The sequence below is a fragment of the Aspergillus vadensis genome (assembly GCF_003184925.1).
Source record: "Aspergillus vadensis CBS 113365 unplaced genomic scaffold BO88scaffold_26, whole genome shotgun sequence".
In the NCBI taxonomy this organism is placed as follows: Eukaryota; Fungi; Ascomycota; class Eurotiomycetes; order Eurotiales; family Aspergillaceae; genus Aspergillus; species Aspergillus vadensis.
Window position 1 is genome coordinate 24,735 of NW_020292064.1, and position 26,290 is coordinate 51,024.

At 49.8% G+C, this 26,290-nt stretch overlaps 9 protein-coding genes across 9 annotated transcripts; 4 read left to right on the plus strand and 5 right to left on the minus strand.

Moving 5' to 3' along the window:
- Positions 1 to 2,682: 2,682 nt before the first annotated feature.
- BO88DRAFT_143160 (uncharacterized protein) lies at positions 2,683 to 3,589 on the minus strand. Its single transcript, XM_025701465.1, has 2 exons — positions 3,196 to 3,589; positions 2,683 to 3,136 (listed from the first exon to the last, which is right to left on the minus strand). The coding sequence occupies exons 1-2, from the start codon at positions 3,451 to 3,453 to the stop codon at positions 2,951 to 2,953; spliced, it is 444 nt and encodes a 147-aa protein (XP_025558928.1). The 5' UTR covers positions 3,454 to 3,589; the 3' UTR covers positions 2,683 to 2,950.
- A 688-nt stretch (positions 3,590 to 4,277) lies between these two features.
- Positions 4,278 to 4,577, minus strand: BO88DRAFT_457257 (uncharacterized protein; the record flags this gene model as incomplete). The annotated part of the gene is made up of 1 exon (XM_025710986.1): positions 4,278 to 4,577. The coding sequence occupies one exon, from the start codon at positions 4,575 to 4,577 to the stop codon at positions 4,278 to 4,280; it is 300 nt and encodes a 99-aa protein (XP_025558929.1).
- A 421-nt stretch (positions 4,578 to 4,998) lies between these two features.
- On the minus strand, positions 4,999 to 6,273 carry BO88DRAFT_349189 (phosphotransferase family protein; the record flags this gene model as incomplete). The annotated part of the gene is made up of 1 exon (XM_025703441.1): positions 4,999 to 6,273. One exon carries the CDS (start codon positions 6,271 to 6,273, stop codon positions 4,999 to 5,001), a length of 1,275 nt encoding a protein of 424 aa, XP_025558930.1.
- Positions 6,274 to 7,352: 1,079 nt separating this feature from the next.
- Positions 7,353 to 8,312, minus strand: BO88DRAFT_143219 (uncharacterized protein). The gene has a single exon (XM_025701466.1). The coding sequence runs from the start codon at positions 8,189 to 8,191 to the stop codon at positions 7,688 to 7,690; it is 504 nt and encodes a 167-aa protein (XP_025558931.1). The 5' UTR covers positions 8,192 to 8,312; the 3' UTR covers positions 7,353 to 7,687.
- A 1,733-nt stretch (positions 8,313 to 10,045) lies between these two features.
- BO88DRAFT_428822 (uncharacterized protein) lies at positions 10,046 to 12,717 on the minus strand (the record flags this gene model as incomplete). The annotated part of the gene is made up of 11 exons (XM_025709104.1): positions 10,046 to 10,126; positions 10,213 to 10,347; positions 10,496 to 10,638; positions 10,772 to 10,821; positions 10,856 to 10,961; positions 11,383 to 11,508; positions 11,546 to 11,630; positions 12,277 to 12,278; positions 12,328 to 12,459; positions 12,569 to 12,624; positions 12,668 to 12,717. The coding sequence occupies 11 exons, from the start codon at positions 12,715 to 12,717 to the stop codon at positions 10,046 to 10,048; spliced, it is 966 nt and encodes a 321-aa protein (XP_025558932.1).
- A 431-nt stretch (positions 12,718 to 13,148) lies between these two features.
- Positions 13,149 to 15,175, plus strand: BO88DRAFT_349390 (C2H2 transcription factor; the record flags this gene model as incomplete). The annotated part of the gene is made up of 2 exons (XM_025703448.1): positions 13,149 to 14,954; positions 15,011 to 15,175. 2 exons carry the CDS (start codon positions 13,149 to 13,151, stop codon positions 15,173 to 15,175), a joined length of 1,971 nt encoding a protein of 656 aa, XP_025558933.1.
- A 1,401-nt stretch (positions 15,176 to 16,576) lies between these two features.
- On the plus strand, positions 16,577 to 17,451 carry BO88DRAFT_438105 (uncharacterized protein; the record flags this gene model as incomplete). Its single annotated transcript, XM_025709657.1, has 3 exons — positions 16,577 to 16,688; positions 16,776 to 16,876; positions 16,965 to 17,451. The coding sequence occupies 3 exons, from the start codon at positions 16,577 to 16,579 to the stop codon at positions 17,133 to 17,135; spliced, it is 384 nt and encodes a 127-aa protein (XP_025558934.1). The 3' UTR covers positions 17,136 to 17,451.
- A 526-nt stretch (positions 17,452 to 17,977) lies between these two features.
- BO88DRAFT_407757 (DNA replication factor Cdt1 C-terminal domain-containing protein) lies at positions 17,978 to 19,832 on the plus strand. Its single transcript, XM_025707523.1, has one exon. The coding sequence runs from the start codon at positions 18,185 to 18,187 to the stop codon at positions 19,658 to 19,660; it is 1,476 nt and encodes a 491-aa protein (XP_025558935.1). The 5' UTR covers positions 17,978 to 18,184; the 3' UTR covers positions 19,661 to 19,832.
- A 245-nt stretch (positions 19,833 to 20,077) lies between these two features.
- Positions 20,078 to 26,280, plus strand: BO88DRAFT_349112 (uncharacterized protein; the record flags this gene model as incomplete). The annotated part of the gene is made up of 8 exons (XM_025703437.1): positions 20,078 to 20,101; positions 20,173 to 22,979; positions 23,382 to 23,454; positions 23,892 to 24,035; positions 24,098 to 25,232; positions 25,410 to 25,751; positions 25,804 to 25,889; positions 25,936 to 26,280. The coding sequence occupies 8 exons, from the start codon at positions 20,078 to 20,080 to the stop codon at positions 26,278 to 26,280; spliced, it is 4,956 nt and encodes a 1,651-aa protein (XP_025558936.1).
- Between the last annotated feature and the right edge of the window lie 10 nt (positions 26,281 to 26,290).

Genomic DNA, 26,290 nt, shown 5'->3' on the forward strand with positions numbered 1-26,290 from the left:
ACGTATATCACTGCTACTAACATCGACATTGTCATGACGATACTGCTAATCTCCTTGGTGGGGTTATGAAACGGAGTGAGCGTCTCGAATAGATTGTGCCGTTGAATGTGAGATGACACTCAGATGTCGAGGCATCTACTCAGTAGTATACCGGCGAGGACATGAATTCGTGACGAGGCCGATGTAAGGTACTGCAGCGTTCGGCCCGGAGAATTCCACCTCAAACTGCAGGTGTGGAAGCCCCGGAACCCATTGTGCGACATTCCGTTCGTATTCCATGCTGAATCCTGCTGTCCTGGGCCGTTTGATAATCCAGTCAGGCGTTGGCCGGCTTACGCAGTCGTCGCACCCTGTGCCTCCCCTCTCCTGCAGCATTGCAGCCTAGATCTCACAATATACCGTCCACACTCAAAGAAAGGTGGACCTTCATGTACCTTTAATGCGTTTAGTCTATACGGAGTCTAGTTTGGCAGTCAGTCAGTCAGTCAGTGACAGTGTGTGTATCTAGGCAATTAGTCAACTGTTTCCCCATTTCACTCTTCTTTCCCTCTTCTCCCCCTCTCGAACCCCCGGATTGCCCGGTACAGTAACTTGCACAATTACCATGCCTACCCCAGACTCTTCCCGAATCTTTTCCCAAACCCTAACACCTATACTAGTCTATATATAGTTAGCCTGTAAATAAGTCTTCTTGGCAGGTACCGATATGTCCTGTAATTACTATCAAAATTACACTCAATCTTACAGGAGGCGTAAAGCCCATACAGAATTCTAGATGCTTCGATCGTGGGTGACTCGGGCACATGCCACTCAGATGGGGCAATTTGTCAACATTTGAACGTCTTCACTCTCCCATGCCTAAATCTAGCGCTGCTGGACTGTTTGAAAACACCATACAAGAGCTCATTATTTGAACAGGACAGGCCGAGTTAGCAAAATTCATGCTGTTAGTAATCATTCTACTTGGCCTGTCAGATGAAGCCTTCCCAAACAAGAGAGCAGGCACTGGTTGTAAGACTAACAGCAATGGCACTAATTCTAGGTAGCTCAAAGCCGTTGTCGTATTAGAGGCAATGGCATACAGTCCTTCAGACGACGTCTCCCAATACCAGCCAGCCAACCTTTGGACTAGCACTCCGGAATATGCCCCAACCCCTGGTTACTTCGGTCGTACCTCCGAATCATCATGTTCCTCCCCAGAATACGTGCCCGATGATCATTGTTCAACCCATCAACAACCACAAGCAGAACAGCTAGAATTCCTCCCATTCGCAGACTGGGAAGAGGAACGAGTGTATAATGAGCAGCCTCCTGTATATATTCATTATCGGATCGACTGGAAAGTGACCCTCAACGGCAAGAGTATTGCGCAGATCACCGAGCCAGACCTAGTAGTCAGGCCAAGTGAATTTTGGCAAAATTCTCTGAAAGATGCGGCGGAAAGGTTCAAGAATCGTAAGGTGGATCATACCCGGAGGGTCAGAATGGACGATATAACTGTTGTGGCGTCCGTTAAGGACCGGACCCAGCAGGATCTCCGTCAACAAGATGAAAGCACTAAAATTAAGTGGGCAGTTATAGAAAAGCAGCTCTTGATGTGGAGCAATCTATTCCGCCTTGGCAAACAGATCAAACTTCAGGTGTCCATTAACTACACAGAGGACAGCAATGCGGCTTTGCTAAGAAGCGGAGAGAAAAGAGCTGCTACGTCGGTGACGAAGCGGATGCTCGCTGAGCGGGATGCTCAAATTGATGGTGAGAACGTGTCCGGACAAGCTTCTGCTTGGCGGGACGTATTTAGAAAGATACGTTGTCCGGGACCTCCATGTCGGAATCGAAACGGGTACTGCTGGCAGGATCCCGTCGGAAAGAAGCATTACAGGCTTTTGACTCATCATGTTAAACGCCTGGCTCGTTTAGTAGAGAGGGGTCATACCTTTGACACCCATGATGATATGCCTATTGAGATTCGGGATGAACTGTACGCAGAGGATCAACAGTGGCAAGAAAGACAGCATAAAATGACAAAAACTCCCCAGTCCCAAGGATCAGGTCTCCCAATCAATATCAATTTTCTGCCACACTCCCCTCAGCCACCAGCACTCGCCACCCCAGCTGATACCCCACCTACGTTGCCACATTCAAATCCAGACATGGTCGACACACTTTTGATCCCGGATCTTCCATTAGATACAGCAGTGAAAGAGTACAGTTGCTGGCAGCAGTCAAGAGTCGACTCGCACGCGCTTAAGGACGATATCGAGAAGGCCTGTGATTTAGCGTTAACAAACGGACTGGATCTCAGGCAGATCCATGAGGACAAAAATCCGGAGTTTTTCATTAATAATGGGGTGAAAGTCGGTGTTGCCCGCCGTTTTGTGAATGACATCCGTGAATGGCTCGAACAGTTGTGATGCTCCAGCAATGATTTATGTTGGGTGGAGGCTTGGCATGTGCGATGGCCGGCCATCACACGTAATGTTGATGTTTGTTTGCTCTGTTTGTACTCTGCTTATCGCGTGTCTTGTTATCGCGCTTTCCACTATGTAATAAGTCTATTGAAGGTGATTGTGCGCAAAAAGTAATAATCCGACGGGTGCTTCAGCTATCGTAAGGAGAGCTCTGGTCGTCCGCGGTGATCCCCACGATTATGCAGAATTGGTCTCGAACGTCTGAAAAGTTTCCTGAATTATCTGAGCCCGTCTTTCTAATATAAACTAGGTGTTGCATAGCACTTGCACCTAAGGGCTGATTTAAGAAGTTGAGACACGAAAATATGTGGACTTCAAGCTAATTCATTCCCCGAAACCAAAGAACGTTCCTGTCTAATATATCATATAGATCATAGGACATTCCAAATTCTTTCTACAGACTATGCCCCAAGCTTGTATGCTCGGAGCAAAATTCCTATCATTGGGTCAAAAGGACTAGTACCGCCAGTCGTGCCTAATCAGAAGATTTTGCGTAGTAGTTCTTTAAGAAAGCCGTCCGCTTTGGCCGCTTGCTTAGGGAATATCTTTTGGGTTTCTCTGGTGTACTTCTTGAGCGCGGCTTGGTTTGGAAATCTTTGAACCGTCGCTCCTGTGCGACGACAGTCAATTAGGTCAAAGATATTGATATGCACTGTAGCAAGAGCCTTTAGGATTTAGTCCGTGAATCTAAGCCACTGATAACTAAAAACAAGGGAAAACATACCTTTCGGCACTGTGTGACGCTAGCAAAAGGCCCCTCGAGCCGCAGTTCCTGACAGAGAGCTTGGTAGTTTTGGAGCTTATTGCCGATCTCATAATAATGCGCAAACTCTGTGCTTGCGAATTTGGCCAGTTCTTTTCTGTATCTCTTAGAACCAGTACTCCAATTCATATGATGTGCTAGACGAGAAAATTCTTCGGTCGTGGAAAGAGACGGGTTAGGCTGGAAGCCTGGAAAACGGGAGAAAGAGGCATCCTCCATTTCCTCCTAAGTACAAATAGTCTGAGGAGCTTAGAGCGTGTGTTGACTCAGTAGGGCCTATTTGGCTATTCTTAAATAAAGCTTAGCATTTTCGTCCTGCTCTTTGTTGACGATGTTGAGGTAAATTAAAAGGGTGACTCTAGAATACCAGTGGCTGCCTAACTTGGCATCTTTGCATACCCAGGAGAGATAAGAAGAGATCACTGATTGGTAGCGGCTATTAGGTGATGTATCATACGCGCACAGTGTCTTTCTCTCCAACTGCATGCATGAATGGTTGCGACGTGTCTTCCCAAACGTGGCAGCATGAGACCGCTTTCTCCGTTGAGGTTAGGTGGAAGTAAGCTATTAACGGGCCCACCCAAAAAGAGGCGGATGGTCAAGAAAGGCACGACAAAGTCAGCTTCACATTACGTGTATCAATTATACAACAGATACCTCCATAACCCCACCTTGATATCCTCGCTCAGTTCACTCGAAGATCTCCTGGAAGGTCTTGTTAATCATACTCGGTCAACAATGCAGGATGGCACCCAATCCAGCCCCATCAACCGTGGAGTTTATCCATGGTATGATAATGAGTAACGAATTCACCCCCTCCCAGATGGCTAAGGCTGCTGGCTGCAATGAGAGTACAACTAGGTGGCATGTCTATAACCTGCGCCTGTTTGGTCATGTGAAGGCGTCTCGGAATAATGCCAATCTAACCGTAAGAAGCAGCGGCTATGTACAGAGATTGAAACTTTCCATAAATCTATCATCATAGAATGTCATATAATCAGAACATGTACGTTGATATGTAAATCTAAATCAAGGGTATCGCCTTATTTGTCCTTCTTGTTCTGCAGTCGTTTTGCACGGCTAGAAAGAGAAGCCGCCGTCAACAAATCCTTCTCCGTTTCAGACAGCGTTTCCTTAATTTCCTCTATGGCCATTAAAGCTTTTAGTTCCTCCTTAGCCTGTTCGACTTGTTCGTCGGTCGGTGTGTCCCTAAGAAAGCCAATGACGATACTCTGACTGTCAGGGTCATCAACCCAGTTTGGGACCCTTTCCAACGACTCGCGATTGTGGCGGTAGTAGCTGAGGATGGACGCGAAGCTCTCGCGAGCCTTTTGGTCACTCATGGTCGAAATGATTCGGATGAGCAGGTTTTGTTCAGATAGAGGTCCTTTCATAATATAAGCATATATCATTGACTGAATTTCAACTCTTGTTACCTACCTTCCCAATTATTTTTGATCCTGCTGCCAAAAAGAAAAGAAAGAGGTGTCGAGTTGGGGCGGGGTAAAGAGGGGTTAAGTATTGAGGAACCCAGTTGACACTCGGCATACCCTTGCACTTGGACTCCAACAAGATGACCAGTGGCTGGACAGAAAGGAATTCCCACCCACAGCCTTGCATTAAATCACCTGATAGGCGCTTTACTGTTTGTTTGAGCGCAGGTTGAATATCTCTCAGCATCCATGGCCATAGAATCAATTATTTGCGGGCGCCACTAATTATTAGACCGCAGCGCAACTCAATGCTAGATAAATAAATACTTGATCATAATACAAGTAGCTTCTCAATTGGATAGTGATCGTCGAAACTCTCATTATCCTGAGTGCAATGGCCAGCCTTGTGCCGCACAAGCTCATTCATATCACGCTGCTGTTCTTGGTCCAAAAGCCGTATTCGGTCATCAAGAGAGGTAAACGTTCCATAATACCGAGGGTCGATAAATGTCCAATAGATCTCATCGAACATAGAGCTATATCTTGCTGCTAAGCATACCCAAAATAATCCAGTATCCATTGAATGTTGCATCCGTGGAGAGAGGCGCTGTGACTCAGATAGGGAGTGTTGGTTTATCAACTCGTTTTCACAGTCACCAAGAACTTTCAAAAAGGCATGAAGTCTGGGGGAATAACGGTTCAGAAACTGGTTGAGATCACCCTCCCAGTCCTCCGGGCTTTGCAACAAGAGCCACCAAGGAGCTACATATGTAAACTCAGCAGGCGCAGCATATGTGAACTCCCAATCAATAACTCCCGAGACACGGGAGGTATCACAATCCACAAGGACGTTTGAAGGACGAAAGTCGTCACAATATAGCCGAAACGGCCCTTGAGGGCGCTGGGGGAAGATTTTCTCCATAAGATTAAGAAATAAACAACGAGCGGTGAATTTTTTCCGGCAGTCCTCCTCACTGTTAACAGCATCTCGTTGCTGTAATCGAAGATGGAAGAGATGCTGCATAGCAAGCGCTTTAAAATAGTCCGTGGCTGACCTGAAAGGTTGCAAGGGGAAAACCTCTTCAGGCAAATTTGCAGACGCCATTAACTCATTCATGTTGAAGGTGAGAGGTCGCCTAGCAATGGAAATACCCCGCTCATCCTCAGCAAGCGCACCTATAGAATCAAATTCATGCTTGGACAATTCGAGAATAACCTTAGCCATTTCGTAATAAGCCCACTTCAGGCTCCGATCGCTTATCTGCGGGTTCAGGACTGGTCTTCCTTCTATAGAAGGATCTTTGAGAATCTGTGACAATGGCACGCCTTCGAGAAATGACATAACAATGTAAGGGCCCGCCCAGCAATTACCAGTGCCGAACACTTCAGGAACAGTTATGGAAGTGCTGTGCCGTATGTACTCCATCGTTGCGACTTCATTTTCGACTTTTTCCCTGCGGAGAATAGCCCTTCCAAGGGAAGCGAAACGAACAATGACATGTACATCATCATCATATCTGACCCTGTAGCATATATTGAAAGCACCACTTCTCCATAGGCATGCAGACTTAGTTTTTCCAGGCCGATGCTTCTTAGCAAGCTGCATAGACAATTCTTCTGGGTGTCGGTTCGACCAAAGTTTCAACCAAACGGTAGCTTTCTGTTCCTGTTTCTTTTCAGCAATATGGTCAAAATCCATGGCTATCTTGTGGTTGCAGTTGCGAGGGAAACGAGAATGATGCTGGACGGTGATGATCGAAGAATGGGATTCACCCTGTCGCAAAAGGAAAGCAAAACAAAGGGGCAGAACCCCTTTTTGTGTTTCGGAATCGGAATCGGATTAATTAATAGGACCGTACCAGCCACATATAACTTGCACCTACTATGTGCCAAGCACCTAGTGTTTTGCCACGGTCGCAACGAGCTGTGTAATCTACCCATCCTATACGCTTTAAGCAAAACCGAAGCAAAGCTCAACACATAGCAGAGCTCTGTGCGCCCACATCCCTCGATTAGGTGGTTTCATTACATCTTGTAGACGGGGCCGATTTCCGCGACCGTATCTGTACCGAAGATCCGAAGCTAGTCCCACAGTGCTCCATTCTACCAAACTTTAATGTACCCAGTTAATAATATATTATTAACGTCCTGAAATTTCCACGACTCACAGGTGATAATGTTTTTGCCAATGAAGGCGATTCTCTACTGTAACAACTGCATGATTTCTAAACACAATACGGTATATATCAATTCATTCTGTCCTAACTGTTGTTGTTTCACAATGCTTGATCCAGAGACTGATCTCGCCAACGAACCGGCGGGCGACCCCAACTTTCACGCCCCTGCTTGACGAAGAAATTCGTGTCTTGGTTTGTAATGCTTTTTCCCTCCTGGATCAGGCCGGAGTATTGGTCTTCATGATAGCATGGTGGACCAGGCAACGTATTTTGCTGTACACATCCCTCCAGACTGAAGCCTGTTTAGGAGAGACTCAGCACTAACCTGACCATCCTGCTAGTTACTGATGAATTTAGTTTTGTCAGCTTTCCTTGATGGGGGAAGGTTGCTGTCCTCTATATAGTTAATAAATATGAAAATCCTGAGCTGCTTCTTAGGCTGACGAAGTAGATTTTGCCACATGAGGCTCTGCCTATTTTTAGCTGTCCAGACGATATCAGTCTTCTCAAAACGCTTAGGAAGATCCCGCTATGAACATTCATTTACGGATACTGTAGTATCGTCTAACTCACTCGTCGTGACGGACTATTTCCCCATGTAGCACACTTTCAGCCTTCTGCTTAATCTTCTGCCAATACGAACTGGGCCTGGAAACCAGGTGTTGTTCTGTATCTTTTGCTACGACCCGGTTATTAAGGGTCACCTGCCACTCGATCAAATAGGATATAGAGGACAGATGCTCATCTTCTGTTCCTCCACTATTCAATTGAGCATCATCGTGGAGACCTGGTTGGCTAGACTGGGATCGTGACAAGCGTGTGGAATATCCCAAAAACGTACGGCTAGGGGGAGGACAGTGACCAGATGGTGGTATTTTCGGTGCTGAAAACAAGGAGTTGGGGCATGCGATAGAGTTTGTTCCCATGGCTCAAGTGGAGAGAGACCATCTCCTCGAGGGAATAAATGCCACCAAGAAGCCTAAGTGTCCAGAGCATGTTAGCATTCATCCAAGAGACGTGTTTCACACTAGGGAAAGCAGCTGCTGACAAGCTAGAAAGAATGATAGACAGGATCATTGACATATTCCACTTGGACGCCTCGAGCACTTCATATAAGCACCGAGATGCCAGGATGGCGAGATTTGAACAGGAAGGGTGTTGACAGATTGCCAGATTTGCCAGACTCATGCTTTCTTTTCCTTTCCTTTTTGCTTTTTTTTCTTTTTTTTTTTTTTTTGCCTTTTTTATGGGTTGTGGGGGGCAATAGCTGTCGCTGCGGTGCCAAATTATGCCACAATTGCGTCCTCGATTGCACCTCCTGAGTTTGAATATGAGGCTCATGAGCATCCGGTACGAGCTGACCCTCCAAAAGCGCGCGAGAAATCATTGAATGAGTATTTGCGAACAGCCTATGACACTGACAAGGGACTGTTATACGGACGGCCTGGACTAAGGCTTTTGATGAAGTTGTCTCGCTAAGAACGTCGAAGCACTTGGGAGCTTGCCTTGCACGTGATGTTTTGTTAGCCTCACATAAGCCACGCCGCTTGCGGCTGAGCTACCGGCTTGCGATTGAAGCGCACCGGTTCACTCTTCTCGTGGCATGTACCTGCATGATGGAGTGAGACATTTGCAACCGCATACCAGTTTTGAGAAAGGTAAACAATTGTCTATGGAAACGCATAATTAACTGTAATTTAGCAGCCGATCTATGGATATTTTTATACACATGTTGAATATATTCCTTCATTGTACCTCATCTATTACTAGACCCGCATGCCTGAAATGGCCTCTGGCACTATTCTCTCGAGCTCCCACTGTATCTACGCACTGTGCGAGATAATTTTCAAAGCCTTGGCTAGGGTCTTCCTCGTAGAGGTACCAATGTCGCCTTATAAAGGCCTTCAGCTCGGCAAAGAACTCTTCAATTGGGTTCAGATCAGGCGAGTACGGTGGTAGGAATATTAATTTTACCCCCTTCTCGGAGCATAACTGCTCTACTCGCTCGGAGTGATGAAATGCAGCATTATCCATTACAAGCACGGACCTTTCTTCTGGGTACTTCCTACAGTACCGAAGGAGATCTTCGATGAACTCCTCAAAGACAACTGCGTCTGTTGTGCCATTGAAGATGCGGAACAAGACAACACCATCCTGGGAGTATGCAGGTAGAATCTGGTAACGTTTGTCGCGATGAAACCGGGATACTTGCACTGGTGCAATACCACTAGGGGCCCAGCCCGTGCGTCTAAATCCTATCCGCTTGTCACATCCAGATTCATCAACAAATACCAGTTGGTATGACTTGAATTCAGTTATTTCATGGATATATTCATCGCGTAGATCGGGATTCTGCTCTTTTGCTTTCTGCTGAACCGTCTTTTTGGACCAACCGACCGAGGAAAGGGCCCTGCTTATGCTGCTGGTTGCTACTTGCAGGCCAAACTCATCCCAGAGGAACATTGCCATCTCGTCTAGGTACAAGCCAGGCTTTTCAAGAAGGTGTTCGCATAGTGCTTCCAGCATGACCGGTGTGATTAATCTCGCTCGGCCAACTCGAGTTGGCGGTGCTCTAGGAGAGCCGAAGACCCGCAGGTTGGAGCGGATATATTTGACCGCCTGCTTACTGCATTCGGCAGCTTTAGCGGTTTCCGAGATAGACATGCCGCAACTCGTCATAGAGCATATAAGCTGGATCTTTGATGGCGATAGGTGTGGTGCCATTGCTGTACTACCTTTGGCAGTATAGCAACTTGACAGTATGTTTGAAGAGAAAGTCGAAAAGCAACAGTGAGGTGCCCCTGTTGGACCGTTGCCTGGACACGGAAGCTTCTAGATTGCGGTATTCCTCTTACGTGTACTACTGTAAGGTTAAGAAGTAAGGTCATCAAAATTACAAGACGTGTCCATTAGTGCCAAGAGCACTAATATGCCCGTCTAACCGTATATAGGCTAGTGTAATAAGGCTAGGGATTGGGAAAGAATCTGGAGACTCTGGGGTAGGCATGGTAATTGTGCAAGATACTGTAACGCCGCTCTGTGCCACGCCACGAGACATGGCACACACTCTGCACCGCAACATTTGGCTCAGGCCCTTTTTCCTCCCCTCCAAACTCACGGACGGATGTCTGGGTGGTGGACAGACCAAAGGCGAAGAAGAGAAGAGCAGATCTGGGCTGGGAGTTTTGTCACCGGTCAAACTTACCAGACAAAGGGGCGAGGGAGCATTGAGTGGTTAACGTCACCGAGAGTCGCCGCCCGTGGGCCATCCGCGGAGGATTTCTGGTCAGCACCTGGACTCAGCCGGGCAAGAACGATTCATGAATCATCAAACAGTAATCCGTCCAGTTGACGGGCAGCCCTGGCACCGGGAAAAAGTAGCCGATCGGTGCCCCCCTCTGCGGTGCCCCACTGGCTGCAGTGCCTGGTGCCTCACCACTCACCACCCACCACTCTTTTCTTGGACGGGCCTCCTCCGTTATATGAACTGTCCAAGAAGGACCCTTGATCCAGACGACCATGGCACCGCTCCAGACAGACCTGGGCCGAGAACTTCTTTTGGGGCCAATTTAGCCAGCCTTACCGAGAAACAACCTCGAAGAAGCCCATTCATCCGAATTGGTGGTGGATTCTCGAAGAAAGTGTTCAAACCCTTGGGAAGGGTCTTCGCCAGCCAGCCCATCTTGTTGCCCGCCTCCTACTCTGGCGATTGCTAAGCGCTGGGTTCCTGATACGGGGTTCATACCGGCGCGTACGAGCGGTATTGATTCGGTGTGCCCATACTCTCTCATTTTCTGTCTTCCTTGGGAAACTAGATACCTCCAATCTCGCCATATCGGTGTATCAGGTACTTTGCCTCGTAGATATTATCGTATCTCTCTCTGTTCTTTTCCCTTTTCTCTGCGATATGTCTCGAAGGGATATAACCGGGGTTGCCGACCGATGACCACTCGATGAAACAGAATCCTACAGTCCAACTTCCCATCGTTCAGGCAAATCCAAGGCTCCAACCGTCGGCGAGACTGGCTCATGAATTCATCCAACTGGAGTATCTCCACCGGTCTTGCGATCGATGATTCGTGTCCATCGGTCCGGACCAAGTCGTCAGTACCTGGGGCTAAAAGAGTTTACCTATCAACCTTCACTCTCAACCCCCCGGTGAGTTCATTATTCGCCCGAACTCAATAGAGGACAAATCCGCATCGTCACCGTCATGTTGATCAAACTGTAAACTCAGGCGCTATCCGTTCCTCTCCAACGATCGTACGTAGCATTGCGGCGGTGACTGGCCAAGTCGCCGCTCTCTATCTAAGTACCCTGTACCCCCAACCGAAGGTACTCAGCCTTGTAATTTGAATAGATGGTGGTTTTTCTTCTTTCTTGTAGGGTAAATTCGTCTGGTACCCAAAGGGGGAAAAAGAGAAGAAAAATATTAAGTAAAATAAGGATTCTAACTCTTTCTGGATGAGTATTCGACTTTATACTTACCACTACCACTACTACTACCGCTACCACTATCTTCCACCATTACTACTTACTACTTAGTATTCTTATTCTCTCTCCACCGGTTTCCCCCCCCTCCTCTTGACGCCTGTTTCGTCTCTTTCTGACCCTCTCTCTCTTTCTCTCTTCACCTTTCTCCCTTCTCACCTCCTCTTTCTTCTCTATCTACCATTATCTACTATCTCTTCACTACTACACTACTCTTTCTGTCGGTGCCCCCTCGTTTCGCCGTCCGCTGCCGAATCGACCGTTGTTTCCGATAAGCCTCCAGTTGCTTCTCCATCTACTCCTGAAGTGTTTCTGGCTGGGGTCCTGACGCCCGGCACTATCGTCGTCACCATTCACCTGTTTGGGGTGGGTGGGTTGCCGTCATCTTCACCCTGGTTACAGGCTACACACTACTAGTACTACTACTTGTATGGACTCTCGCCCTTCCCTTCCCTCCAATCTAAAGTTTGGGATCCATCAGCCTCCTCCTCTTCCTCTCTTGTTGTTCTTTTCCTTCCCCTACTTACTTGACTTTCCCGTCTCACCCTCTGACCGTCCATCCTTCTTCCCTTTCCATTCTTTCCCATCCTTCCTTTCCCTTCCTTTCCAACAAACAACCCCCCTCCTCCCTCCCCTCATCCTTCCCATCCATCACCGCCCCTCGTGGCCCTGGTGCCTGTACATCATCGCTTACTAGTGCCCAGCCTAGCTTGGACCTGGTTGGTTTCGTCCCTATACTATTTATATGATTCATACAATTTTTGATTTTTTGTGGCAATCCATATCACATTTTAGTTTCTGAATTCGGTTGTTGTTGTTTTTCTTTCTTTTTTTCATCCTGTTCTATTTTCATTTGACTTCTCCGTTTATTGTTTCCGTTGCGCATGCCTGGTTTCTCCCCGGACGATCCGTAAACCAGGGGCCCGATCGGTTCGCGATACACCTATTTTTATTGCCATTAGTTCAGGTCTTGGCTGGGTCGGTGTCCTGACTGTCATACCCACAACCAGGACTCGACGTCGGCGGGAAACTCGATCGAGTCCGCCAAATCTCTCCAAACAACAACCACCGCTGACCACCAACTACCACGTCCTCATCCTCCGTCGCCGCCGCCGCCTCTTTTCCTATTAGTGATCACCGATACAACTGCCTTAAACCTCACCTCCCTCCCTTCTCCGTCATCGTATCCTTCTGCCCGTTCAGTCCACCAGTCTTATCTGTCGGGCGATCAACCAGCTGTCCCTACCTCCTCTCGGCCAGGTCGATCTGTGAGCGATGCGTCCTCACACCTAATGGTCGTGCCCTTCCATCTATCGTGTACAACCTGGCTACCCTTGCTTCGCCATCTTCGTCGGGCATTCGGCTAAACAGGTCATCGCCATTTGTCTCCAACATTCCTCACTTTTCAACCCCTCGCTCGGATTTCAAAACACACCTTGAGTTACCTCCCCTCCTTCGTAAGTTTTCCAAAATTCTTTTTTTTTCTCCCCCTCCTCGTTCGCCCGATACCAGAAACCCCAGAGATCCCCCTCACTACTCCCTTGCTGGTAATGTTTACGCCTTCTTTGGGGTGGTAAAATTTATTCACAACGGAAATAATGTTTAAACACGATGGTTCATTTGCTTACATTGCTGCGCACATTTATCCAGTAGTCAGCATCGTGCGATCGACACCGCGTTTTTGACATCTTGAAACCTCCATCTTTCACCCTTGAAACGGCTCGAGCTCGCATCCCGTCGATCGCTCGCCTGCCCGGTCTTCAGAACAGTACATAGATACTCGGTGGAGTCGAGGGTTGCCCTCGCTGTCAATATGTCTTCATTTTTTCCTGTGAATAATATTTCATCGCCGCCAGACCGCGTCATGGAGGAGGCGACAACATCTTCCACACCTCGTCCTCACGCCAAGCCCGGCGCGGCGCCCCAAGATACGACATCGTCCATGATCGCCGCCCACGACGAAAGCACACCTCGGAACATAAATAGCATCGAAGACTCACATCACCATGCCGACTCCCAGGGGAGTGCATCGCTGACCTCAGAGGATGCCGTACACGGTGAGTCGGACGAAGGATCTGAACATGAGGCGGAAAATAAGGGTGGCGCTCCACCCTCGAAAAAGAAGAAGGGTCAACGATTCTATTGCACAGACTTCCCACCGTGTAACTTGAGTTTTACAAGAAGTGAACATCTTGCTCGACATATCCGCAAACATACCGGAGAACGTCCCTTTCAGTGTCACTGTTCACGTCGCTTTTCCCGTCTCGATAATCTGCGACAGCATGCTCAGACGGTGCACGTCAACGAGGAAATTCCGGGAGACTCTCTTGCAGCCACTGGAACACGATTTCAGCGCCAGATCCGGACAGACCGTGTACGACCCCAGGGTCGAGCTAGAGCAGGAACCGCGGGCAGTCAGGGAACCCATAGCAGAGGTCACAGTCGAAACCTATCTGCCTCGAGCATTACCTCAACTGCGTCCACCTTCAGTCAGCCCCAGGAGCTTCGTCGCCGACCTCCACCCTTGATGATGGCGAATGATAGGGCGCGTCTGATGGAGCCGATGGACGCCCCTAGCACGCCACCAGCCCGCGGAATACCCGGTCCAACAGCCGGCGGATCTCCCTACACGCCGTCTCACCACATCTTCTCAGCGGGCGGCAACGGCAGCCCGCACGTGGCTTCCCCCATCTCTACGGCATCACAGGCCTCGGGCTTCTGGGAAGGCAAAACTGCCGCCCGCCGTCTATCCGTTCCTACGGGTGCGAACCCATTCGCGTCGCAACACGTCAATGCCTACCCGCCGAACTACGTTCCGACGCAAGCGTATGCTCCTCATGGAGGCGTCTACGCGAGCCCTGTCAGCTCGTCCTACTCACTCTCCCGCGACGAAACAAACCACGGTGCTACCGACGCTGATCTCCGGAGAAGGACTTGGCATCCTTCGACTTGGTCTACGGTCCCTCGACCTGCTACAAGCGGTCTTAGCAATTACCAGACACCAGAAGTGTTTAAGCCATCTTTTGGCGCCAATGGATCAACAGAGCAGCCACCGCGGCTACCTGGAATTGAGAGCTTTGATAAAGTGGTGGCTCAAAGGCCCTTGACACCGCCCGTTCGGCGGTCGAGTCCGATGCAAATCGACAACCCTAACAAGCCTCCTCCGAATTATAACCTTGCCGGGGGCTACAACTACACACAGCCCACTAAACGACCGGCGCCGCCAATCTCTGGCCCTGGTCATCGACGGGGCCATGTCTCTTGGGACATGTCATTGCACACGAACCTTACTGGCCTGCACATCAGAGACAAGCCTCCACAGCGGGACGCATCGAACTGGAGCCAGCAGACCATTGCAGAGATTCACAATGTGGGATCTCGCCCCTCGTCTTCGTACCAACCACAGTTCCACGAATACCGAGGGCACGGGCATGCTCCTTCCTACAGCAATGCTACCTCGAGCTCTCAGGCCACGCGAACTTCGCCTGAGGACTCCAGTAGCAGTGAAGGGGTACATACTCCCTCAACGGCGTCCCTGGAATACCATCCCGCCATTGTGCACAACAGTGGATATGTGGAGCCGCACCACCCCCCGTTTACATCCGATACTTCTCATGCAGTACGCACCCGTTACCCGGAGTATCGCTGAGGGCCAAATCACTGATTGAACTGCAGGCCTGTCCCCCGCTTCCCCCACAGACTGATAGCTATCACGGCAAACATGATCCACGGTCCGAATTCCTGCCCCACACCGCCCGAGAGCCTGGAATGGGTCGGCTGGAGGCACTGGTTGCCGTTGCCACGAGTGAGAACAAAAGCGCAGCGAAGCTGTTCCTGTAAAGAAGTCTTGGTGTGAACATGTTGGGATGTCCTCTGCGAGCAGGGGCTTTGAGTGGTTTCAATTCCGAAGTCGATCTTTCTCGGTTTTCCCGCCATTTCCTCTTTTGTTTCGAGCCGGAGTTGTATAGTACGGGGCGCCCGGTCTTTTTCTTTCTGGGGGATCCTCTACATTTTCTTTGTTCTTGATATAACTGCGGATTGCTAGATACTTAGCCTCTCGTTACTCGGAGCTGCACACCACCGCTCGGCTGCGGGAATCTTTATGATGTGATGACTGACGAATAATGCATCAGTGGGTTGGATCGATATATGGGCTTCTCTGACAATTGCTGTGTCTTCGTTCGGGTGTTTTCTTTTCTCTTCGTCTTTTGGTTTTCTTGTCCGGTTGCATGTTTTGGCGTTCTCATCACCTCCGGTCTGCTGTCCATAGTGCATGAAGATACCCCCGGCCTTGATCTCGAGCTCAGCTACGAGGTTATGGAAGGAGTTTCCTACTCTGGTCGTGGTGTGGCTTCAATTGTGTGTTCGGCTTCTGTCTATATCTATCCATTGCGCTCTCCTTGTGGTGTCCAAGTGTGGCCCTCTGTGTATTTCATTATATGTGTCTTTTTTTCTGCGACAGTGAGGATTCAATTAGCAACCAGCTGCGGGTAAAGTGATAAATGTCAGAGATTCAATTCCATTCCAGTTGTACTTGTAACTGGTGGGTAACTACTACATAGTCAACATAAAGTAGATAAAAGCCCCATCATGACGTGTTCGATTCACTCCAGCCCACTCCAGCAGCATCAACCCCATGTCCTGCGTTAGTACTTGTGTCAGAAGCAAGAAGAGTTGGGCCATGGAAGCCGTTGGACCCGATGACCTTGCAGTGACGTAGTGTCGGTCCCGCAGCCGATCCTCGCCGCGCCGGAGCAGCATAGCTCTGTAGTTATCTGCACCCGCCTATACCTCTACTACAGACAATGTATGGGAGAAATATCAAAATACAAACCTTTTCTACTCTGGATGCAAATATCCAGATCAACTAATTTGCACAAGAAAAAACACCCTGTAATCTATAAGTAAAACAAACATACAAAAACAAATCAAGAACCGACTGCACCACCCGACAAGAGGAGAAGAAGACCGAAGCCGGACCCCCCAACCCCCCAAAGACGTCATACCCTGTGACACTGCCTACTAGTTAGTTAGCCACTGTACTCATTACTTTCTCTCTGCCCAGCCTAACAACCAAAGTTCATTTCCAACTTCAACTCATCTACAATCTATAAGTACCTGTCTGTTGTCTCCCTCCTGTACCGGATTTCATTCAAGCTTGCAAACAATAAGCATTCCATTCGAATTGTCTATACCCTCTGAAGAAAGTTCATACATACATACATACACATCACATCCACCATGTCGAAGAACCCTACCGCTCTCTACCTCGGCATTGCTGCCCTCGGCGCCGGTGGCTACTACATGTACCGCGCTGGAGGCGATCCCAAGGTTGCGAAGGAAGAGATGAGACGTATGCTTCTCCCTTAATTCATTCATTGTATTGTGATCATGTTGAGGGGTGTTGTTTGCTAATGCTGGATGTTCGATGGTAATATAGATGACGCCCATCTCGCCCGTCTCAAGGCACCCACAGGCGATCAAGCCGAGAAGGCAGGTGAAAAGGCAGCGTATGAGGCGCGGTTGAATGTTGATGAGGCGGTATGTCTATACCCTTGGTTTCTTAAACTGTTTACTTCATGGTAGTGAGACGATGGATGCTAATGATATTGTGTGATGATGGTAATAGATCGACACCGCCAGCAAAGACGCCAAAGATAGCATGAACCGTCTGGAGAAGATTGGTCGCGACAAGACGGCTGAGTTGCGCTCAGGAGCAGAGAAGTTGGAGGGTAAGGTGGAGGAGAAGGCGGCGGAAGCGAAGGGGGCCGTGTCGGGGTGGTTTGGGGGGAAGAAATAATAATCTTACAGCCTCTTGGAAGTGGTTTTATATGATTTGATGATGAGGAGGAAAGTGGTGATTGAAAATGAGGCTTAGCTGGGCTGGGCTTTATGATGATGCTGATGCTGTTATAATATGCATCGTTCTTATAATTATCGTGATGATAAGAATGACGAGTGTCTTGTCTTGATATGTTCTTTATGTACTTATCTACGTATTTCTGGGTTAAGGTGATGGTGTTATGTTAATGAATGATGCATTGATCTACCCATCTTCTCTCCAATCCCGAATATTGGTGTCTTTATAGGTTGGAATATGGTTTAGTGGGATAGTTACGTAGTTGTGCGGAGCCAGATTACTGTGTGACTTAGTAAGGTTAGATAGATGACTTGGTCTAGCCAACTACCCAACCAAAGCGCAAAAATAGTGGAGATAGAGAGAGACAGAGGGAGCAATGTTCTAGAGCATACCTCCGTCCCCAATCTGCAGGACTTAGTACTAGCTTACAGTGCGGGGGGAGGGGATGGGGGGTTACGGTATGCTGCATTCCGAGACTGATTATTGCTCTAGAGACTGAGAAGTATCAACATACATACCTTCTATTCAAGTGCTACTATTGAGAGAACAAAACAACAAATCCTCCCAAGTGAATAAGTGTATGATATAACCCTCTTCTGCATCCATCAAAAGTCAATGTGGTCATGACCCGCAGTTAAAGTTCCAACTCAAAACTAATATTACCCTTTCCGGCCAACACGGATACGCCAAAGACACCAGACGCGCCTTGATCGCGTCGCGCGTGAACTCCACCTAAAATCCACGCTACCCGCTGTTACCCATCCATTTGTCCCATCCCTTAAGAAAAAAGAATAATCATTCCCCGTTTTAGTGGATTTTCTCTAACACTCATATTATCTTCTTCCTCTTTTCCCAGACTTTCCATACATACACTACTACTACTTCTATCCTATCTTATCTAAAGGGTCTAATTGTTTAGTAATTACTCTATGATACGCTAATAGGATTCCTATCCCTTAATTTCCTCATTTTAATAATCGGAAACCGCGATGCCGCGCACTTATTCCACAAGGCAGGCAGCCCGAGGCCTGCAACAGCAGCAGCAACCGGGCATCCAGAGCTTCGCAAGAGCAACTAAGCCCGGCGTTGTAGCTCCTTCATCCTTATCGGATATTAAGAAGCCCGCTACGACAACGACGACGAATGTCCCGGTCACGCCTTCCAAGAAACGCAAACTGGTCGAGCTCGAAAACGTCGACTGCCGGGGGCCCCAGGGAACGGAAAGCACGGATGCAGTCACGCCTTCCAAGTCTCTTCGATTGGGAGAATTGACCTTGAATACGCCTAGAAGTGGACATTATGCACGGTCTTCGGTGTCAGTGAGAAGGAGCGGCTCGGCTGCTACTGCCGTCCCTGAGCAGCCACCGAGTACCCCCTCGAAGCGCACAGGTGCTAGGAAGACAACGACAAAGCCAGCTCCTGTGAATCGTCGTGCAGCATGTGTGGAGGATCTCGTAAACCTGCATGGAGCGTTCCTGAAGGCTGTTGCGCTTCATGCGATGCACAATGGTGTTACTGCCCCTGCCGACCTGAGAGAACTGCTCCCTACCATTGAACGACTCTGGAAGAAGCGGAAGGTGGTAATTAAGGATCTGCAACGACTCATTTGGGTTCTGGACCAGGAGCCCTCATCGACAGCGTTTCCCGGATATCGGATCGCGAATTATGGGCTGGGAAGGGTGTGCTTGGAGCGAATTGTACGGGAGGGCGAGGAGCGGACGAGCGAGAATGAATTGCAGGAGCAGTTTGAGCAGAGCGTGGATTTGCTTTGGGAGAAAGCATTGGATGCGGTAGATGGGGACGAATCAAGGGTGGACTTCGTCAACACGCTGGGCGTTGCGACGATCCATGAGTCGTTGACACCATTTACCACGTTCCGGAAGGGACAGCAACGGTTGCAGGACTTGAGGGGCGGAGTGATTCGACTGAAGACGGAGAAGCTACGTGCGGATGGGAAGGAGGATGTGCCAGAGAAACCGATCGATGCGGCAAGTACGCGCCGGAAGGGACTACTGGAGCGCATTAAGGATAAGCAGCTGCGACAGGCGACGTTGCCGCCGCCGCCGTCGAAGCAGGAGTTGCTGAGGAGGGCAGCTGCGGAGCGCGTGGAGGAAGTTGCAGGGGTTTTGGCGCTGCTGAGACCTGCTGGGTATATTGGGACCGGGGCGAAGGCCGTGATGGCTGCGCAGCGGACGCCGTTCCGGATCGAGATGATTGCGCAGAATGTCCGGGATTCTGTACGGAGTCCGATTTCCCAGCAGGAGGTGGAGATTTGTTTGGAGATTCTGGCCCGGGAGGATGTTGCTGGGGGGTGGGTGAATCTCGTCACCGTGAATCAGATGAAGTCTGTGGTTCTTAAGTCATGTGCGGATGTCCAGCCCAAGGAGATTGGAGCCAAGGTGGCTCAGTTGAAGCTTGGGTGGGAAGGGTCTGAGGCGCAGAAGTCTGTCGTCTCTGCTGCTTGATATGGTTACGTTGGATACAGCGGTGTCTTTCGTTTGGATGGATGTTCTGTTTGATACCTCATCCGGGTGGCCTGGTATGCCTCCGGCATTATGATTGCATTGTCAGCGGTATGTAGCATTAGCATATGTATGTAATGATAGTATAAAAACAAGTATTAAAACTATAACTCTGTGCTATTCTTATCCGCATATCCTAGTGTATTCTTTCCCCGTCTTCATGTCCATACCTCAGGCAGCAGATCCCTTAATTAACCCGGCGCGCGGACGCGTATACACGTGACCGCGTTTCCCGCAGCGCGTCGGCAGCCATACCTATCAACTATCAACTATCCGCAGCTTAGCTTTGAGCCCATACCTCCAACGACCGACAAGCAGGCGCACAAGTCTCTTTCCTCGTTGGAGATAGACTAGAGCACCATGTCTTCACGACCAGATCTCAAGGTAAGCTTCATTTGCTCTAAGAAATTTAGAAAGGAGAAAGTGGCTAACATTGGGCTAATTGTACTATCTAGGTGGACGACGAAGTCGGCTTCATCCGCTTCTACCGCTCCATATCCTCCTCCTCTGACAACGACAACAACAATGAGACGATTCGAGTTTTCGACCGCGGAGACTGGTACTCCGCCCACGGCGCCGAAGCCGAATTCATCGCTCGCACCGTTTACAAGACCACCTCTGTGATCCGCAACCTCGGCCGCAGCGACACAGGTGGCCTACCCTCCGTGACGATGAGCGTGACTGTATTCCGCAATTTTCTGCGTGAGGCACTGTTCCGGCTCAATCGGCGAGTGGAGATCTGGGGCTCCGCGAGCGGGCGCGGCGGACAGTGGAAACTCATTAAGCAGGCTAGTCCCGGTAACTTGCAGGATGTGGAAGAGGAATTGGGGAGTGTGGGTGGATTGAATATTGAGGCCGGGGCGCCGATCATTCTGGCTGTGAAAATATCGGCGAAGGCTGGAGAGGCGAGGAGTGTGGGGGTTTGTTTTGCGGATGCGAGTGTTAGGGAGCTTGGAGTGAGTGAGTTCTTGGATAATGATGTTTATTCGAATCTGGAGTCGTTGGTGATTCAGTTGGGAGTGAAGGAGTGTCTTGTGCAGATGGATGCCGGGAGGAAGGATGTGGAGCTGGGGAAGGTGAGGAATATTATGGACAGTTGTGGGATTGCAGTGTCGGAGAGGCAGAGTGGTGACTTTGGGGTCAGAGATATCGAGCAGGATTTGACGAGGTTGTTGAGGGATGAGAGGTCTGCGGGGACGCTGCCGCAGACTGAGCTGAAGTTGGCGATGGGTTCCGCGGCGGCGCTGATCAAGTACCTCGGCGTTATGACGGATCCATCCAACTTTGGCCAGTATCGTCTGTATCAGCATGATCTGTCGCAGTTCATGAAGCTGGATTCGTCGGCGCTGCGGGCTTTGAATCTCATGCCGGGTCCGCGGGACGGATCTAAGTCGATGAGTCTGTTCGGGTTGCTGAATCATTGTAAGACGCCGGTAGGAAGCAGGTTGCTGGCGCAGTGGTTGAAGCAGCCGTTGATGGATAAGGCTGAGATTGAGAAAAGACAGCAGCTGGTGGAGTCGTTTGTGATGGACACGGAGCTTAGGCAGACGATGCAGGAGGAGCATCTGCGCTCGATCCCGGATTTGTATCGCTTGGCGAAGCGGTTCCAGAGAAAGCAGGCGACCTTGGAGGATGTCGTGCGTGTGTATCAGGTCGCCATTCGCCTGCCGGGCTTTGTTGCGTCGCTGGAGAATGTGATGGATGAGCAGTACCAGACGCCTCTGGAAGCGGAGTATACGTCTAAGCTGCGCAGCCATTCGGATAACCTGGCGAAGCTGGAGGAGATGGTTGAGACGACGGTGGACTTGGATGCGTTGGAGAACCACGAGTTCATTATCAAGCCGGAGTTCGATGAGAGCTTGCGCATCATTCGCAAGAAGTTGGATAAGCTGCGTCACGATATGGACTCGGAACACCGTCGCGTGGGCCGGGATCTGGACCAAGAAGTGGACAAGAAGCTGTTCCTGGAGAACCATCGTGTGCATGGCTGGTGCTTCCGACTGACTCGCAACGAGGCAGGCTGTATTCGCAACAAGAGAGAGTACCAGGAGTGCTCCACCCAGAAGAACGGTGTCTATTTTACGACTTCGACAATGCAAGCGCTCCGTCGCGAGCATGATCAGCTGTCTTCCAACTATAATCGCACCCAGACTGGTCTGGTTAGCGAGGTAGTTGGTGTAGCTGCCTCCTACTGCCCTGTCCTGGAGCAGCTTGCTGGTGTTCTAGCTCACCTCGATGTTATTGTGAGCTTCGCGCATTGTGCAGTACACGCCCCTACGCCCTATGTCCGCCCCAAAATTCACCCGCGCGGTACTGGAAACACGATTCTGAAGGAGGCGCGGCATCCCTGCATGGAAATGCAGGATGATATTTCATTCATCACCAACGACGTGTCGCTCATTCGTGATGAGTCTTCCTTCCTGATTATTACCGGTCCCAACATGGGTGGTAAATCGACCTATATCCGACAGATTGGCGTCATTGCGCTGATGGCTCAGACGGGTTGTTTTGTGCCATGCTCCGAGGCGGAGCTGACTATTTTCGACTGCATTCTTGCTCGTGTTGGTGCGAGTGACTCGCAGCTCAAGGGCGTGTCGACTTTCATGGCCGAGATGCTTGAGACCTCAAACATCCTCAAGTCTGCAACTTCGGAGTCCTTGATCATTATCGATGAACTTGGTCGCGGAACAAGTACATACGATGGATTCGGCCTTGCATGGGCTATTTCAGAGCACATCGTCACTGAGATTCGCTGTTTCGGCCTGTTTGCAACCCACTTCCACGAATTGACGGCCCTGGCCGATCGCTACCCCAAGTCGGCCAAGAACCTACATGTAGTGGCTTTTATTGGTGATGGCACAGGCGATGAGGAGAGCAAAGACTCGAAGCGGGACCAGGTCACGCTACTGTACCGCGTCGAACCGGGCATCTGTGACCAGTCCTTCGGTATTCACGTCGCTGAATTGGTCCGCTTCCCGGAGAAGGTGGTCAACATGGCGCGACAGAAGGCAGACGAGCTTGAGGACTTCACTTCCTCCGGAGCACAGGGACAAGAGTCCAACATGTCACTTGACAAGTACTCCCAGGAAGAAGTTGAGGAGGGAAGTGCTCTCCTCAAGGACATGTTGCTGAAGTGGAAGGAAGCAATTGAGGCACCCGGCAAGGACCTGACAGTTGAAGAAAAGCGCCAGATCATGCGCGACCTTGTCAACAGTGACCCGAAATTACAAGCGAACAAAGTGTTCCAGGGCCTTAAAGCTCTGTAAGTCATAGGTATGAGTTTGCTGCCATTCGGGTATATAGCGGCTAGGAGTTCGGAATGGGGATTTTTTGTATGAGGTCACGGGTCAATGGGTATAGGTTTAGAAATATCTCTCTGTTTAGTTTAGTTCAAGGCGCACAATACAAAAGCATGCCCAAATCATCTTCATCTGCTGTTGTAGTAGCATGGATGTATACCCAGTCACGTGGGACCGCGGAGATCTTGCGGTCCGCATCTTCCCCATCGCCCACTCCGTGCCTTGAGACTTCCAGCTTGCCGGTTGATTGAGAAGCTCTCATTGTCTTTGATCTCTTCTTGTATGACTTGTCAGCCTGTCTTGTGCGATCGTCACTCTTTTTCGGCAATTTCGCTTCCGCTTCCAGCCCTCTTCACTCCCCTCAGCAATGCGCGCAAACTGAAGCGACCACCCGCCGGACAGCTTGATTCATGCACCCCTTTTCCATCCTCACTCTCGGTATCTTCGTAGCGGGCTACATCACCGCGAGGTGGGATCTTGTTACTCGCCTATACGAATTGGCTATATTTGCGTGGGATCACGGTGTTGTGGTATGCTTCGTTCTGCTACCTGTTCCTTCACGCAATCGCGGCAACTGAACAACGAACGGGCTAACTTCTCCCTCGACAATAGACACGGACCGCAAAGGGGTTCCTCCTCTTATCAGTATTCTTCTTCCTTCTTGTGCTTCCTATCAATCATATAGCTGCGACTGAGGGTGAATTGGTATGCTACTATCGCGGTGGCTGGCTTGCTGTGCTGTTGCGGAACGGCCATACAGCTATGAGATCCCGAACAAGGCTGATATTCTTGATTAGCACCCTCGATACGTACACCTGGGCGTCTCCGCGCGCGAACAACTACGCCGTCGAGGCTCCTTCTGATCGCGGTTGGAGGATGTCAACATGCTCATGAGCGATGGGTTGCTACGGGTATTTTGGCCATACGATCTTCCCCGGTCATCGTCGCCAGGAGTGATTGTTGGATGGCGGAATTCAGAGGTGGATTTTTTTGTTCTGACGGTCTTGGAAGATGTGGAGGTAAAACTGGGTTATACTGTGTTCATGCTGGGAGCGAGAGACAGCTAACATTTGGCCGATAGCCCCGGAATGTCGACAACGCTTTGCGGGCGGGGATTCTTTTCCGCAATAGCCCCCATCCTATCGTGCGGATATTCGCTCTATGCGGACGCTCGGCTATGCATGTCCTAGGCTCGACTAATTCGCCAGATCCGCCAACGGCTTTCAATCCGTCACATCTCTATGTTACTACGAGTTCGTCAGGCAAGGTCCCTCGGATCTTCTGCCCGCCAGAAACAAACCTGTCTGTCCAGGTTATCATGTTTCATCGGCCCCATCCGACCAGGATGGAATACATGTCTCTGGAACCGATCTCTCTGGCATTGGGCGACAAGGTGTTTGGCTCAGATAAGTCAGATGCTGTATCCGACAAGATTGATACCGAAGAGGAGTCGGACAAGGCTCAGGCCGGAATGCTGGTGGAGAAGTTGAAGCTCCACACGGTAGTCAAGCATGTTCCGTCGTCTAAAGAACAGGCACTCCCCCTCATCATCAACCAGGTCAACTGCGCTTATGAGATGGGGAAGCTTATGGAGAAGAATAGCCATTTGGTAGGCATCCGTGTCAAGAGAAGCATGAGTGTGGGTGAGCGGGTTGTAGAATCCGCTACTACGCTGTGGGATCTCTTCGTTCTCGGCGTTTCCTATGTCTTCTGGCAGTGGATCTGGCCTGTGATTACCCGCATATTCATTGTTGGGCTTGTCTTCCATCGCACGATTGCAGAGATTGTCCTGCAGATTCTCGAATGGCGCGCTCGTCCTGATGCCGCTGCCCTCAAAGACATATCTGCGACAGCTCAGCAGGTGGATATTCGATTACAGCAGTTCTGTTACTGGCCCATACAATATGTGAAACTACGCCAAAGGAAAGATAATTGGGAGAGTGTGACTACGAGCCATCCGGACTACATTCGCTTCTACAACAGCTTGTGGCTTGTCGCCAACGATGTGATTATTGGAATTGCACTAGGGTCATACATTATCGACAATGCCAACTGGGTCGCCTTTCAGATCAGTTTTATTTTGACAGGCTATACAGTGGAAGGGCTACAGGGTACTATTTCCTGGCTCATGGACTGGCCGGCTGGCCTTAAGCTCAATAACGAACTCGCCGCGTTCTTGGGTGACCTTTTCTTATGGGTCATTGAAAATTGGGCGGGTAAGCTTCGATTCCCATACCTTCCTAATGTTTTATTTTGGGCTAATTAGATGAAAGCTTGCATCGCCAACTTGCAACCTTACCTACCACATATCATTTACGTTGTCGGCTGTTCCAGTTTTGCCGGGGCAAGTATGCCAATTGCCCTGTTTTCCGACCTCATATCTATTTTGACAGTGCATATCTACTCTTTCTACATCGCATCTGCCCGGATTTTCAACTGGCAACTTACCATCATTATCTCGCTTTTCCATCTTTTCCGCGGCAAGAAGCGAAACGTGCTTCGCAACCGTATAGATTCATGCGATTACGATCTTGACCAACTACTTCTTGGGACCATCTTGTTCACCGTTCTTTTCTTCCTCCTACCCACAGTTATCGTCTTCTATCTCGCCTTCGCGAGCGCGCGGATGTTGATCATTTCGCTTAAGGCAGCTCTCGATACCTGCTTGGCTTTCTTGAATCATTTCCCGCTTTTTGCACTGATGCTCAGAGTCAAGGACTCACGGAGACTGCCAGGTGCGTTACGTTCACCTCTCATCGAAGGCCAACTAGCTAATTGCATTCTCAGGTGGGATACGTTTCGAGCTTCGTGAAGAGCACGACAAGTCCTCGACAAGCAAGTCGAGCGTCAGTGTGCCTTATATTCACCTTGAGGTTAGCAGCCAAATTCCACTGAGCCGTCAAATGCTAACCTGAACAGTCTATCCCCCTTACTCTCCGTGCCATGTTTGATCAGTACTTCCAACTGGGTCATCGCCTACGGAAGCACTATCTTTCCCCACAAGTCATCTTCTGCCTTGTGACCGGCCGCTTTGTGCCTCCCATCCACCGCCGCAACCTCTACGGCATGCAGTACAGCATGCTTCCTGCGCGCCGGGCGAGCATGACGGAGGTATGGTCGATGCTGACACAGCCTCGCAAGGCCAGTAGTAGCAGCAGCAGTTCCTCGTCCATGGTTGGAGGCATGGGAACTGCAGCGAATGGGATACTGAAGGTTCCAGGGGCGTTTGGCCAAGGCGAATTGAGGAGGCGAGGGCATCGATAGTATATGATTC

What these genes read in the sequence shown, in the direction of transcription:
- BO88DRAFT_143219 (XM_025701466.1), bottom strand. Translation starts at nt 8,191, where the DNA reads ATGCTCATGAGCCTCATATTCAAACTCAGGAGGTGCAATCGAGGACGC.
- BO88DRAFT_407757 (XM_025707523.1), top strand. Translation starts at nt 18,185, where the DNA reads ATGCCGCGCACTTATTCCACAAGGCAGGCAGCCCGAGGCCTGCAACAG.
- BO88DRAFT_143160 (XM_025701465.1), bottom strand. Translation starts at nt 3,453, where the DNA reads ATGGAGGATGCCTCTTTCTCCCGTTTTCCAGGCTTCCAGCCTAACCCG. An exon ending in GCGTCACACAGTGCCGAAAG is followed by an intron (nt 3,137 to 3,195) that starts GTATGTTTTCCC and finishes TAAATCCTAAAG; the next exon opens with GCTCTTGCTACAGTGCATAT.